This window comes from Fomitopsis serialis (assembly GCF_022376445.1).
Source record: "Fomitopsis serialis strain Sig1Antser10 chromosome Unknown B0H18scaffold_30, whole genome shotgun sequence".
In the NCBI taxonomy this organism is placed as follows: Eukaryota; Fungi; Basidiomycota; class Agaricomycetes; order Polyporales; family Fomitopsidaceae; genus Fomitopsis; species Fomitopsis serialis.
This window is the reverse complement of record NW_025954990.1, coordinates 24,831-39,245: the sequence shown is the minus strand read 5'-3', so window position 1 is coordinate 39,245 and position 14,415 is coordinate 24,831. Positions and strand designations below refer to the sequence as shown.

The following is a 14,415-nucleotide window of genomic DNA, read 5'->3' as shown; positions in this document are numbered from 1 at the left end:
TGCTGGTGCGTCCTCCTTCTCTACTATGCACCAATGGGAAAGTCACTTAGATACAAAGCGATCTCCTGGTCTCTATTGTGGGGAGCGACGTCACTGACCACATCTCACCCAGGAGTACCACATCCCACCCAGAGGTGCCTCCCGACGCCCTTCATACTCCCTAGAAATATGGCTTCGGCCGTTACGACGTCGCAACTACTTCTGTACCTTCCCGCGGCCGCGCTCGCATATGTGATGTGGAAGATAGCCGTCATATTGACAATACCGTACAGATCGAGCATCCGGCACCTACGAGGTCCGGCCGCAACAAGTTGGCTGTCTGGCAACATCCATCGATGGCAGGTAGACGATGCTGCCTGGATTGCCACGTACGGCCCGACATTTAAGTTCAAAGGCTGGTTCTGTGTGCGTAATTCTCGTTATTAGACTCGACTTGCCTTCACCAACTCTCTTTGACGACAGGCAGACGCGCTCTACACACTGGACGCCAAGGCTCTGAACCACGTACTTACCCATTCGAGCAACTATCCGAAGCCCGGTACGGTCGCGTTCATGTTAGGCAAATTTTTGGTCATGGTATGTTGTAGTCGCGAGGATCCGTTTTACAGGTCATTCATGCCCTTCGCAGGTCTGCTCATCGTGGAGGGTAAGCATATAAGCGACTACTTTCATTTTGCAACACTGACTCGTTCAACAAGGGTTGTTTGCTTGTTGCGGTTAATAAATCCTGAGTTCATCATCATCATCATCGTTCAACAAGGGGACCAGCACCGTCAACAGGTAAGCCATGACAGTTGACAGTGTGTTTGCTCGAGCTGACGTATGGCATTGCACCAGAGGCGTATCATGGTGAGAGCGTCCGTATGTGCGTTTCAGGAGCTTCCTTATGTCCCTTTCCACAGAATCCTGCATTCTGGCCTGCACAAATACGGGAACTGGAAAGCATATTTGTGGAGAAAGCGCACGAAGTGAGTTCAATGATCATGATCACAGACTGTGACATCCCAGCTAAATACACCTCGATCCTCTAGCTCAAGAACGTCTGGAAGGCCCGGACACTAATGTCACAAGACGCCGTCACTATAGATGTGGCATCCGACATGAGCAAGACGGCTCTCGATATGATCGGGCTCGCAGGTTCGTACGACGTAGCCCCGAAGCGTCTCGTCGCTGACCGGTCACCGCTCATAGGCTTCAACTACCCGCTCAACTCGCTTGACGAGAGCGGCAAACCCAACGAGCTCAATGCTGCCTTCACTTCGGTGTTCGGAGCCCTCACAGGAGGAGGACGCGGCACCGTTTACACCTTGCTGCTCCATCATATGGTACCGCTGTCGCGATATTTGGTACGTTCGTCAATCCTCCATGTGTTCAGGATCTAACAATCCTTGGTGCCATGTCGTAGCCTGGCGAATTCTCACGGCTTAGGGACGCTTCTCAGGAAGTGACGCGGCGGGTCGGGATGCAACTCATCCGAGAGAAGAAGGCAGATGTCGTGAAGGCAATGTCGAGCGGAAAGGAGTGGAGCGAAGTGCTAGGCAGTCGCGACCTGCTCACCTTGCTGATCAAGGCGAACATGAACAGCAACATCCCAGAGCATCAAAGGTTGTCGGACGAAGACGTACTTGCCCGTGAGTGTAGTGCCATCGGCTGCTAGCAGCTTGAACACTGACTCGCATCGCTCAGAGGTGCCTACGTAGGTCGTTACGATTCGTCATCGCTCAGGGATTTTGATGTGGCGCAGATTCCTGATCGCAGGTCACGAAACGACGAGCTACGGAATGACATGGTGTCTATTTGCGCTCGCCCAGGTCCCAGAGGTGCAGCAGAAGCTCCGCGAGGAACTGCTCGCCGTCGAAACGGAGGCGCCGTCCATGGACGAACTCAACGCGCTGCCGTACCTCGACGCGGTAGTGCGCGAGACGCTCCGCGTGCACCCGCCTGTGCGCCACACAGTGCGGGTGGCGCTCAAGGACGACGTGATCCCGTTCGGCACGCCCTTCTACGACCGCCATGGGCGGGTACAAGACTGCGTTAGGCAGGTGTCATGGGTTAATCTTGCATGGTCGTTGCTTGACAATGGATCGGTGTCCCAGGATGCGGAAGGACATGCAGGTGATCATTCCTATCCAGACTATCAACACGTCCGAAGCTATCTGGGGAGAAGACACGTCCGAATTCAGGTGAGTTCGAGATACATGACATTCCTCATCGCTCTGAGCTGACTACTTGCTTAGGCCCGAGAGATGGGAGATGCGGCCAGATGCGGCCCAGTCTGTCCCGGGGGTGTGGGGCAACCTCATGACGTTCTTGGGCGGACCACACGCGTGCATCGGGTACCGATTCGCACTCATGGAGTGACTTATCAGCGACCGTGTCACATATACATCATCCATTGACAATATTATCCCAGGATGAAGACGCTGCTTTTCGTCCTCGTGCGATCCTTCACCTTCGGACTGGCGCTCCCCGCAGAAGATATCATCAAGAAATCCGCCATCGTACAGCGGCCATACATCCGTAATGCGTTGGAGAAGGGCAGCCAACTCCCGTTGCGTGTTACGTTGTACAAGCCAACCTAGTGGACGCTGCCACCGCAGCTGCCTGTATTGCGGACTATCGGTGCATCCTATTCTTATGGTGAAGTCCTGTCGGGAACATGTGCCTGGACGACTGTTGTATTCTGGGTACTACCATGTAGTACCCACCACAAAAATTCACGGAACGCGCCTACCACTACGAATTCGAACAGGACTTCCATGTCCGTTCCCTTGCTTCATATCCCTGAAGTCCTGAGAGATGAGCGAGATGCGCACATGGCGCTCGACGAGCTCGTCGGTCCAATCCCCGTTTCAAAACACGCGTATGCCTCGGTATCCGTACAAAAATGTTCTTCATTGTTGCGTAGCAAACGAAGGGTAATAGGCAAAGCATGTATACCTTATTGAGGTGCCAGCCGAGTCGCCCAGTGATCGAGACTGACGCAGAGGCTGACCAGGAGGCTGACGCGCAATGTCCTCAGTCACGAACGCAACAACCTGAGGCTGGGGATATAAAAGCTCTGCCGGACGCGCTCTTTCCTCCCATCCTTCTCTGACTGCTTCTCCCACCTTCTCCTCCTATCTCTAGGCCTCTCTCATCTGATGCGAAGGTAAGCTCGGCCCCACTTCAACCTCAAGTCAAGACCGTCGGCCATCAAGACGACCGATGCGGATATCTCGTCGACGCTAGAGCCACTGCCACGGAGGAGCAACTCAGTGACCCACCGAGGGTAAGTCAACGCACGCAATCATAGCGATCGGTACAATGTATGCTTACCATCCATGTTCGCCATCGCCAGCTAAGCACGGTGGGCAGCCACGTACGTCCTCGCACGCCCATACGACAGTCAAAGCCCCTGCGGTGATCGGCAAGCTACCACTGGCCCAGTACGGCCGCAGGGGCGCGGAACCGCACGGCGTGCGGTGACAGAAGTCACCCGCGCGAACCGGGCGTCCGGGCTGTCGGCCTCGTCGCGCTCCAGCGAGCCCATGGAGGACGCACCGCCGGCAATGCACCGGCGGGGAGCGCGACACAGTGCGAGTGTACGGCGTGGTGTGGCGGTCGTGGCAATATGGACGCGTGAGTCGTCTGAAATGATACCTGGGATGGTGGGCGAGGCTGACGTGGTTGGTCGGCAGCGCATAGTGGGCGGCGACCATCGTGGTTTCGGGCGTCCGAGTAGGTACGTATTTCCTCTTTTCCCGGGGTAGGGGTCGGGCCCCGACCGCCAGTGGGGCGAGCTGGGGACCCGATCCTGGCATGGACCTTGTCGTTGGTCCCCGGGCTGAGTACCTTGGTCCTCGTCGCCGCAGCGAAGGGGGCCTGGGGAAACTAGCGCATGCCGAATTTCTTCACACCGCTGAGATAGATTGTTTTCTGCAATTCTGTACAAGAACCAGATACAGTCTGAGGCCTATCAAGCATCCTTGTAGCAGTCGGCGAATGCAATATAAGTTGCCAAATCCGAATCGACTTGAATAGACACTTAAGACAGTATGTGGGAAGAATCGGCCAGCGAGACCTGACCTTGGCCTTGACGTCGGCTGCCCAAGCTCAAGCCATCCGCATGATAGTGAGCATATGCGGGAGTCGACTTGCGCACACAGGAGGAGTGAAGACGAGACCAAGTCACGGTGGCTGGCAAGGAGGAAGTCATGCTTACGTACATTGTATATCGCTCAGACGCCCACTCTGTGTTTTCGTCCAGTCATTCATCGTGATCCAGAGACGACGGCGATGCGCAACACACCAGCACTTGTATGCGGGAGCTCGTCTTTCTCTTTCCTCGCCACAGGGAGCTTGCCTTGATCGATTCACTATCGAGGTAAGCCGTAAGCACTGTTGTTACTATGCTCAGCAGCTCACGAGGTGGTCAGCGTGGTCCTATCCAGCCCTGAGCCCGTCACGTCAACCCCGTTCCGATGTCGTCTGCGTCGCGTTCACAGCAGTCTGAAACCCAGCGGCCTCGCTGCTTGAGCTCCCGGTCAGGAATGCAAGTACGTCGACATCCAGCCTCCCTTCCCACCCTCTTCACCCGAACCACTCTCCGCATACGCACCGCTGGAGCACCCGGTTCTCCTTCAAGCACAAACATCCAGCATCAAGCACTATGGCGCCCATCACCCTCCCCTTCCATCCTGGCCATGCCTACGCGACTCCTCCCGCCACCTCTTCGGCCGCAGCTGCAACCGAAGATGCTGCATTCATACTCACACCGGGAAAGTCAAGCTACCCGCTCATCGATATGGGTATCGCGGCTTGGATCGTCGTCTGCGTGGTCGTCATTTGCATCTGGATCGAGCGTGCGAAGCATGGACGGGCAGGACAGGACTTGGAAGACGATGGTGAGAAGGGTCCGGGACGAGTGCAGCTGTCTTCATTCATGAAGTCCGTCTTGCGCCGCGACGGCAAAGGGAGCTATGGTGAGTTCCGTTTGCCGCTGTATGCGCGCAGTTACGTGACGAATTCCATTTGCTAGATCGTGGACGCCCCACATCTGGTCTGAAGTTGGACGGCGCCATGTTTGCCAAGCCTCAATACGCTCCCCCGCTGACGCCAAAGCCAGCCTACACCCCCCTTCCTTGTCTCCTGCACCTCTCCCCTCCTCCCGCTCCCACAGCAGCCCTCTCTACCCCATTCGCCACGCCCTCCTTCAGTGGCCACGGCAATGCTTGCGCAGCGGGTGCACACTTCTGGGCGCCCTCATGGGCACTGAAGGCGGCGGAGGCCAACGCGAAAGCGCGCGCACAGACGGAGGCTCCCCGCTTGCCGTCGCTCTCTCCGACTATGGGATCGTTCTCTGTTTCGGGCATGTTCTCCCCCGCTAGCGCGTACGCGCAACGCTCGCCTTCGCTCCGCTCTCCTTCGCCGTCCCCCTCGTCTAACAGACGGACAACGCCTTCGACTAGGAAATGGACGACGCCGAACTCGTGCGCAATTGACTTCCCGGAGGTGCCTGCGTCGATTGTCGCGAGGATCCGACGGGAGCCCCTCCCCATGCTCGTCTGAACCCCAAGTTTAGGCGGGCAGCAGTTTGGACTTGATCTGAGACGCAGCCCTGGGCGCCGCCGCTGAGGCGCTCAGCGCGACGGAGCCGGGGTCCAAGTAGGGCGCGAGAGTGTGAACGGCTGGTGAGTGGCTTCGCTTGTGTGCGTGACCAGCGACTGCTGGGGCTGACGCGGACCTTTCGGGCTCTGTAGATTCTACATCGTGCTTGTCGGACGTCGCGGGGATGCGCTGTTCTGCGGTTCTCAAACATCGTACGACGAGCCTGGCCGCTGGTGCTCTCGGTCTCGTTCTCGGTCTCTCTCCCTTGCCTTCGATTCGCCTTGTCTTGTTTGTTCTCTTCGTTATGTTGGTCCTGCGGTCTTACGCGATTCTCTTGGCTTCCTGGACTCAAGTATGCGACTCATCGTGGCGACTCCCCGCTTGGCACCTTGCCGAAGCCCTTGCTCTGCACGCTGTCAACACTGCGCTAGGCTACTCCATGTGCGTCAACATCTCCCGGTCGGCCGTCAAGTAGGTTACGTGATGTGCTTCGTTGTGATGACCTCTATGGGATGTGCTCGAGTGCTGCACTTCATGGCAGCTCTGCTAGCTTCGGGACGTGGAGCATGATAACAAGTACTCCGATCCTGACGAATGAATGTATCGCCTTTCTACTACACAGTGCGTGGCAAGTATCCGCTTTCCGTGCATCAGTACTGCATGCAGCCACATAGATCAAATCTTCGAGAAATCAGCCAATGCTACCTCGACTGGGACCCAATTTCATCCCGACCCTCTGTCTGTGTCTCCTTGAGCAGTCCCTTGCACTGTGGCCGTGCTGGATCCTCTAGGGATGCTCCAGTCCCAGTCCCATAGGCCCTGCCAGTCATGTCGTGTACTGTGAAGGGCAGTCAGTCTCCTTTGGCAATCCCGTCCTAGAGCGCCACGTACGTCAATATACCCCGCCTGTCCGACTTTGGCATCTTCCTTCTGACGACGTCTTCCCACCGATCCTGCCACTCCTTGCGCGTTGAATGCGTTTGCGATTCGTGTTCGTTAGGGGCGGTTATATGGTCGACGATGCACAGACAGATTCCGCACGGTACAACAGCAGAAAAGCGCGTCTCCTGCAGAATATTGTCTAGCCGTGTCAGCACGTCACCCTCCTCCAGTCCCGTCAAGACTCCGTCCCCTTCTTCATCGCGGGCATCTCGAGGCCAGAATGCAACGCATAATCCTCTCAAACGCGTCGAAGTAACGCGCGCCAGCATAGATGAGACGCAAGTTGCGCCGTGATGGTCAGGCCACAAGTCCATGCGCAATAGCTGTAGGTTTATGTGGCGTGATAAGTTGTAGTGCTGCCCTACATGCGCTCACCAGTTAATCAGGGGCTTTCGGGTTCATCAGTGTGACTTGCCTATCACGGCATCGACGAGGTCCTTGTTCAGGGAAGGCGCGACATTGATAAAGACCTGGATCCATTGCAAGGACGCGGCGCTTGTGTCCAGCAGAGTCTGACTTCTGCTGGCGCCCGAGGATTGGCGTGACTCGTCGTCAACCGCGATAGTAAGATCACGGACTCGACAAGCCTCGCCGATCCGCACGAACATGTCTTCGACTGCTGGTGCGACCCATCGCACGCTAAGGCTCTCTAATCTAGAGCAGTTCAGGGGGAAAGTGGCTGGGGAGACCGGCTTGTCCTGCAAGCAGTCGACCTTTTTGCACCATAGACGTCTTAGCCCCGGCAACACGGACACCAGATGGGCGAGCTGCGCGACGCTCGACAAGGTGACGTTGTCGATGTACAGAGTGTGGACGGAGGGGTATGCGGCCAGGCATCGTATGCCTTTGATGGGCACGGAACCGACGGTCCATAGAGCGTATTTGATGGCGAAGATCGACGCGTTCGGAAGCTTCCCCGCGAACATGGCTGCAAATGTCCCTAGGTGCTGAACCGGCCGGCGTTCAGCAAGTGAGGCACCAGATATCGCGACGTGTCGGACGCCCTTGCGGAAGTGTGGCCTTTCCTGGAGCGTTTTGTAGAGCGCCACGAGCTGCTTCCGGCCGCGGAGTTGGATATCTTGGAAGAGATGGTACAGGGTGAGATAGTACCAGTCTCGGCATACGAGTGCGCAAGATCTCAAGGTAGACCAATTTGGGTCTCGTTTGATGTTCACGTAGTCTGGACCCAACGTCATAGCTATGAAGTCTATGACCCTCTCCCAGACCTCCACGGGGAACCGTGAATTCGAGGCGGATAGGTCTCCATTGGTGTCGGTTCCGCTGAAGATCTCACTTCCATGAGCCCTGCCTCCCGTGATCCAATGTCCGCACTCACCTCGCTTCAACAGCTTCCATCGTGCGGGTATGCCAGGTACCACGAAACAGCAGCGTGGGCGACTGATGTCAGTGGACGACTCGGAGCCCGAGTCGCGATTTCGCGCAAGAGTGCGTCGGATCCCGTTTGCTAGCTCTCCAATAGTCTCCCGTAGGCAGACCCTAAACACGACCTTATTGAGTGGGGGAGGGCGGTCGTATAGACTACCGTATAGCCTTGGTATAGCCCTCGAATCGATCGACTGGTATGTGCGGGCTTAGATCGCTATTAGGAAACCTCAGAGAGATCGGACCTGAATGGAAGAAGCAAGCCGGACTCACGCCTGGTACTACGTTGTCTGCGTATAGTGAAGTGGTTTTTGTTGCAGTGCCAGCAGTGCCAGTAGCTGCAATCGACTCGGGTTTGTCGTCAGATTCGGCGCAGCTCAACCTGCAGTGATCAGGCAGGCTGAGTGAATCTTGGGATTATCGACTAAAGAATGAAAGGACTGCGCATGTACTTGCTTTGAAGGGTATTCTCTTGGTTTCTTGAGCCAGATTTCAAGGGGCTAGCCCTCGACTAATAACCAGGGTCGACAGACTAGTTGAGGGTGTAGACGCGAGTCCACGATAACACACCTATCATGCAGCGCAGAATAGGTGACGAATCGGATGCTGTATAGCGCGCCCGTCCACACATGATTGCAAGCGATGGAAGCATAGTAATGACAGAAGCGGTACACACTGTAGTATAGCGCCGAGCGGATGCACCGAGCGTTGCCAGCCAGCTGGTACCTGTGTACATGAACGTTTTCAATTCCATTGGGGCTACTTGCCGAAGACGGTGAATGCAAGGCGAAACACGTGCCAACAGTACCGAGGCAGTACTAGTGCGTGCCTATGGAGAGCTTTGGACGAATGCTGGTCCCCGTTCATACACCGACCGTGACTGAAGTCACAGTGTTCCGAAAAGTGCGACTCGAGACAATGAACCTCAAGTCTGAAAACTGCTAGTAAGTACAAGATGGATTGATGACTCTACACTGACCAATATAATCGTGATGATGGGCACACAAAGTAGTGTCCATGTGACAGCCCAAGCCGAGTGATGAAAGAGATGCAGATGCTACAAGACGAGAGAAGGTTCACTTGAACGATACATGATCTGCCAGCCAGATGTGATATGTTGCGAACAAAGGTACTAGCCGAGTCCATGCTGCTAAGAGACATAAGTCGTACAAATCAAGGCTCGAAATTCGAGAAACGAGGTGATACTATCCGAGTGAGTGCTGCCGTACTAGTACAACAATCGGCGAGAGAGATGATGAGGAGAAAAAAAAAGCGGATCAAGACTGAAGTATGCCCCCAACAGTCCTGACCCGCGATGAACGGCATGCCACGAACTCGTAGGGCATTACGAATTCACGACATGTCGAACATCAAGAAATGGGTGATGATACAGTACGAAGGTAACACGGAATAGATAGACGTATAATGATAGGGTGTGTCGAGTCGATGGATCTCCGCGGTGAGTGGAGAACGTATTGTGCGTCTACTGCACGGAATCTACAGATGCACGCTACGAGGCCGTCAGCAACGGAGACTAACAACCACAAGGCCAGCACAGCTCACCTCCAACCGTCCACCAGCGGCCCACATGGATCTTAGGTTCTGCTGCAGGATCTTCCGTCCCTCCTGTGCGTGCCGAAGGGCAGTGTCCTCACCCATCTCGTCGCGAAGCGCGCGCAGCTCGGCGTGGCGGTGGACCCGGCGCTTCCAGAGGCCAAACAGCTCAAGGCCAGGCTGTTGGCGGCGCAAGAGGCGCTTTGCGTATCTCATCGTGGTCGCAGGCACGTCCTGCCAGAGCATCTTCAGAATCAACGACGCGAAGCGAAAACAGAAGGATGCTCACCTCCTCTATGATAGACGTCATCGTAAGAGGTCCACTACCCGAAGGGGCTGCCTGGCGGGCCTCCATGAACGTCATCGCGCTGAACGTGCGCGAACGAGTGGCTGAGCGAGGGATAGCGACAGGTATAGGGACTGGACCGTCCCGGAAGACGACGAGCAAAGGCCGAAGAGCTAGACGTGGAGCCGGGGTGTAGTTCGCGAGGTCGTATGCAATGAGCGGACGAGGACCGCTGATGAGCGCGTGGTCCTGGCTAGCGGCCCTGCGAAGCTGACGAACGGTCTGCCGAGTGAGATCGGCCATGCGCTGGACGTGATCGTCTGCCGGCATTCCCTTGAGCGAGGCCATAAAAAGCTAGAGGGCTCGGGTTAGTTGAGTGTCATTAATGAAAGAAGGACCAACTTACCATCGACGAATATAGGCTACGCATGACGAATCCAAAGATGGCAGGCAACCCGAGGTGACCCACGAGTGAGGTCCGCCACGCCGTCCTAACAGGTTCGAGAGTAGCGACGGCGACATACGCGATGACCACGGTGTAGAACAGGACAAGCGCGTGAGCTGCCCGACGAGAACCGGCGTGGTGACGATCCTGGAAGCCTTCGACGACCGTACGCGCGATCTTGACGGCGTACGGTGTCTCAGATGTGGAAGCAGAGCTGCTGTCTTCGATCTCGGGTGGTGATGTGTTTCTCCGCGGTCGCTCGGCCCAGAGACAGGTCCGCAAGGTTTGCGGGACCCAAACGATGATGTCTCCGGGAGGCCGCACGATCAAATCCGTTGTCCAATCCGCGAGATCGAAGATAGGTGGTACGATGATGTCCGTCGTTGTGCTCCACTTGCGCACGTCTTCCTGGAAGCCGGTCAACAGGGCCGCATACGGGTCTCCTGGGTCGTCGACGAAGGCGTCAGGGAGGAGAGGAACCGGGTCGGCGTCTGCAGTGGTGACTGGGATGAACCGCCGACTGCACCGAAGGACCATGATCAGCACCTGAATTTGGGACAACGAACGGGGGCGACGCACCTGGTGTCATACATGAACCAGGCCGCATCGGAGGCCATGTCACCTATGCCCCCGAAGACGCCCGTAAACGCCTCTCCAACCCCTCCATGTATGCTGTCGGAGACCATGTTGCCCATGCCTGCGAACGCATCTCCGACGATGCCTGTGAATCTGTCTCCGGCCCCACTGTGCATATCGTCAGTGACAGGCTAGTCATCGTCGTCGACAACGATCACGTACCTGAGCGAGCCGGATACATGGTCGAAGAAGGACTCGACCCTGTCGACCATGAGCGGGCAGGCAGTGCCGAGGCCAGATATCGGTTGTGCAGCGAGGCCCCCACCTCCGCCAAGTCGACAGTAGATGTACGACTTGGGGTTGAGGGCCAGTGCACCGGCGGTGACGAGGATCGCGCCGAGGTTGATGAACATGTTGATGTTGCTATGAGTGAGAATGCGAGTAGCTCGAGGGGCGAGGACGCTGAGAGGGACGCCGGGGCTGGATGGGGAGACATAGCGGTGCGGCCAGGTGTATTTATATGTTTTCGGGGAGGGTGTTGGGCGTTGTTTGTCGCATTAAACGGACTGTGTGCGTGACCGCGTCAGGACGCGTCCCGACGGGCGACGCGACCGACGCTTTCCTAATTCGGATGGCAGGGTCGGTTCGTTTTTTGTCAGGACGCTCCTTGTCCCCATACCACACCCTTCCTGCACGGCCGTGCCTCTCTCGCCGCTCATCTGCCTCGCCGCGAAAGTCCCGTCGTCGTGCAACGATCTCTCGACCGCAGGAGAAGTATACGAGGGATGCTACACGCAAAAAGGGTCGCCAACTCACCTACAGAGCGCATATATGCACCGATCTGTCGGGAAACACTCATGCCACCTCGCTGGCTGCCTTAGAGAGGCATCCATGGGCCGTCGAAGCTAAGTTACTAGGGCATCCCCGGCTGGAAAGGCGTTTCTACACTGTTTAGTAGTAAGAAAACCACACCCAACGCGATCATGATGCACACGCTCACCAGTATCGAACGCTCGATACCTCGGACTCGGGTTCGGCACTACTGCAAGTGGGACAGTGGAGTCGAGTGTGCCAGACTGCCAGTGGTGCCTCAGGCTCTGTGTCCAATGGTAGTCCTTCCCTATACTTCGGGGGCTATCATCCATGCTTCAGCTTTTAGTAGGGGCATGAACGTACACAAGACGTTGGATCCGAGAGAGAGGTGAGTGTTCCAGTCCTTCAACCGAAGCTTGACAAGCGCCAACGATGAGTAGAGATGTGATCTCAAGCGCCTCGCGGATGCAAAACGACCTCCGCCTTATCTCCGAGTAACCGACCACGTTGCCCTGGCTCCTCCTCCCTCCTCTTCGTCCTTGTTTGCCCTGGCCCAGGTTTCGCCCAAGTCCATCTGAATCGCAGCCCTTGTCATACCTCATCTCATGTGCATCCTACCGTCGTCGTCACGAGGCCTGCGCTGTGTTTGGTCGACAGTGGAGAAGACTCCACCCTGTTGCGTCTGTGTTTCTGTCCGCCCGACACCGTACTTCTCCGTGATGCGTAAGTCGGCCAAACCACAGAGCCTTTGAGTGTGTATGGCTTACTTACTGACCCTACTTATTACGCAGTGGCGCTGAGGTAGACGTAACTCTTGAAGTCAAAACGGTTTTCTATCCCACTTCCTGTCTGGCGCCTGGACCACGAGTTGTAGCCCGTCATAGCGACTGGCCGGACTCAAAGCGAAAGCGAAAGTTCGTCTAACGATTACCGTTTATGTGGGCGATTTACAGTCTGTAAAGCGGGAAGGGGGTGGAAGGTCAGGCATCATGGATCCGGGCCGTCGAGACGGTTAGCATCAGCTTTCCGGTAGCAACCGTGAATCGGCGTACCGCGCTTTTCTCCCATTCTAGGACTTAGGGCTGCGCGCTTCACGAACGTAGTGCCGAATAGCAAGATAGATGCTCAGAAGATCAGGATGTACGCGCGCGACAGGCAGTCAGGGCAGTTCTCAAATGTGCTTAGATGGGCAAGGCCGTCTGGTACCTGATTCTCATATCATGGCGAGGCCATCTGACGGCACGAATCAGTACAAATATTCCTTGTAACTGTATTGTGGTGAGCACCGCTTTTTCGTGTTGCCCCTGACCGACAGTGACATCGATGGGTTTGTCAGGGAAGCTGGCCTGCTGTGCCATTCCTGACGTGCTCGACACACATCGGTGCGGGACTGTTCCGTGACGCCTGCAGTACAAGAGCAGAACGACCCTGTGGCAGATCTGTCGACGCACAAAAGACAGACACGTACGTTGTCATGGAACAACACCATCGATCGTGAAGCACGTCATGCGGAATGCTTAGCACATTGAAGTCGACCCAGTATGCAGATGACCGTGTTCATATCGCATCCTGAAACGCTCCATGAGAAATTGACCGGACTCTCTACTAGGTGTCCTGTCAGACAATTGAGAATTCAATCGCGTTGTGGCCCATCTGCGACGGGGCGGAACATGATGAATTGCTCTCTCCAGGCCTTATCTGTGAGTTCTTCGTTCCTCACATTGATTTCAAACCCATTTACTTCAAGCAAGCGCCACTGAACGGAGCATTGGTGGCGTAACTCCGTTTCGTGGCGTGTCTTCTGTGCCAATTATTACATTCCTTATTGGATGACCTTCCACCGGTTTTGCGAATAAGCGGAGGTATCATGGTTGCACATCAACCGTCAACTACTTGGAAACGGCGCGTAGGTGATATACATGCGACACTAAAAATACAAAGACTTCCATGCAGGGACGGCTGCTGTACGCCTTGGTGGTCGGATCTCACGCGAGCATCCTACAAGCTCCAATGTACGTATGATCTGATCGTCAGGCACTCAGGTCTCCACTGGCACAGTTGTGACACCCCCAGCCCACTGGATACTAAATGTCCCGATCTCGAAAACAGCGCCGATACCCACGTGGGGAAAACCGGCGATGAGCTAGAACGATACATAGCGTGAATGGCTTCGGAGCGACGGAATATATCCGGGTCGGGCTGGTGAGAATATATATCTTCTTCTGCTACGCCAGAATGGTAGCTGATTTATTCGCTAATCAGTATAATTGAATATAAAACGAACTCGAAATGAAAGGGCGCAGCTCAGGCCGTCCACATTCAGTATCATGAGCTGGCCGAACCAGGCACCCACTACGGCGCATAATTTCCGCGCGCAATTCCCGGTGCCACAGATAACCACCGCCCATGAAACACTCTTAGTACCTCTTGGAGTCCATTCATAATTTTGGACACAAAAGCGTGTCCAAATGGGGATGACTGAGGCTATGGACTTCCTGTGCTCCTTCGTTTTGACTTCGCAGCAGGAGAACGTGGTACGCACGTGTCCGAAGCCGCCGATCGTATAATCCGAATCTAGTTGGCAGAACGCAATCACCTCCCGTACGTCTCCTTCCCATGGGTTTGTGGCTGAATGAAGAGCACTGTTAGGACTTTGTAGGTCATTCCAAGGTCCTTCAGCTGAACATCGAGATACACCGTGACCTCAAGCGTCCAAAGGGAATTACAGAGAAGCAGTGCCTTGGTGGGATTCTTCGCTGAGACCTGTGTTGTGGCTGTGGAGGCACGTAATATGTGGGTGGAATACATCGTTGGAAGGTCTGTCTAG

At 55.7% G+C, this 14,415-nt stretch overlaps 5 protein-coding genes across 5 annotated transcripts; 3 read left to right on the top strand and 2 right to left on the bottom strand.

Annotated features, from left to right (window-relative positions):
- Window positions 1–213: 213 nt before the first annotated feature.
- B0H18DRAFT_907845 (cytochrome P450 monooxygenase) lies at window positions 214–2,582 on the top strand (the record flags this gene model as incomplete). Its single annotated transcript, XM_048041519.1, has 10 exons — window positions 214–409; window positions 467–570; window positions 855–968; window positions 1,032–1,137; window positions 1,192–1,346; window positions 1,406–1,635; window positions 1,745–2,044; window positions 2,097–2,183; window positions 2,238–2,357; window positions 2,414–2,582. The coding sequence occupies exons 1-10, from the start codon at window positions 235–237 to the stop codon at window positions 2,580–2,582; spliced, it is 1,560 nt and encodes a 519-aa protein (XP_047893753.1). The 5' UTR covers window positions 214–234.
- A 2,069-nt stretch (window positions 2,583–4,651) lies between these two features.
- On the top strand, window positions 4,652–5,550 carry B0H18DRAFT_1118760 (uncharacterized protein; the record flags this gene model as incomplete). Its single annotated transcript, XM_048033837.1, has 2 exons — window positions 4,652–4,964; window positions 5,021–5,550. 2 exons carry the CDS (start codon window positions 4,652–4,654, stop codon window positions 5,548–5,550), a joined length of 843 nt encoding a protein of 280 aa, XP_047893752.1.
- Window positions 5,551–5,708: 158 nt separating this feature from the next.
- On the top strand, window positions 5,709–6,264 carry B0H18DRAFT_329746 (uncharacterized protein). Its single transcript, XM_048037624.1, has one exon. It carries the CDS (start codon window positions 5,774–5,776, stop codon window positions 6,062–6,064), a length of 291 nt encoding a protein of 96 aa, XP_047893751.1. The 5' UTR covers window positions 5,709–5,773; the 3' UTR covers window positions 6,065–6,264.
- A 668-nt stretch (window positions 6,265–6,932) lies between these two features.
- Window positions 6,933–7,887, bottom strand: B0H18DRAFT_1118759 (uncharacterized protein; the record flags this gene model as incomplete). The annotated part of the gene is made up of 2 exons (XM_048033836.1): window positions 6,933–7,812; window positions 7,868–7,887. The coding sequence occupies 2 exons, from the start codon at window positions 7,885–7,887 to the stop codon at window positions 6,933–6,935; spliced, it is 900 nt and encodes a 299-aa protein (XP_047893750.1).
- A 1,423-nt stretch (window positions 7,888–9,310) lies between these two features.
- B0H18DRAFT_329848 (uncharacterized protein) lies at window positions 9,311–11,105 on the bottom strand. Its single transcript, XM_048037625.1, has 5 exons — window positions 10,779–11,105; window positions 10,161–10,719; window positions 9,758–10,108; window positions 9,478–9,702; window positions 9,311–9,424 (listed from the first exon to the last, which is right to left on the bottom strand). Exons 1-5 carry the CDS (start codon window positions 10,949–10,951, stop codon window positions 9,398–9,400), a joined length of 1,335 nt encoding a protein of 444 aa, XP_047893749.1. The 5' UTR covers window positions 10,952–11,105; the 3' UTR covers window positions 9,311–9,397.
- Window positions 11,106–14,415: the final 3,310 nt, after the last annotated feature.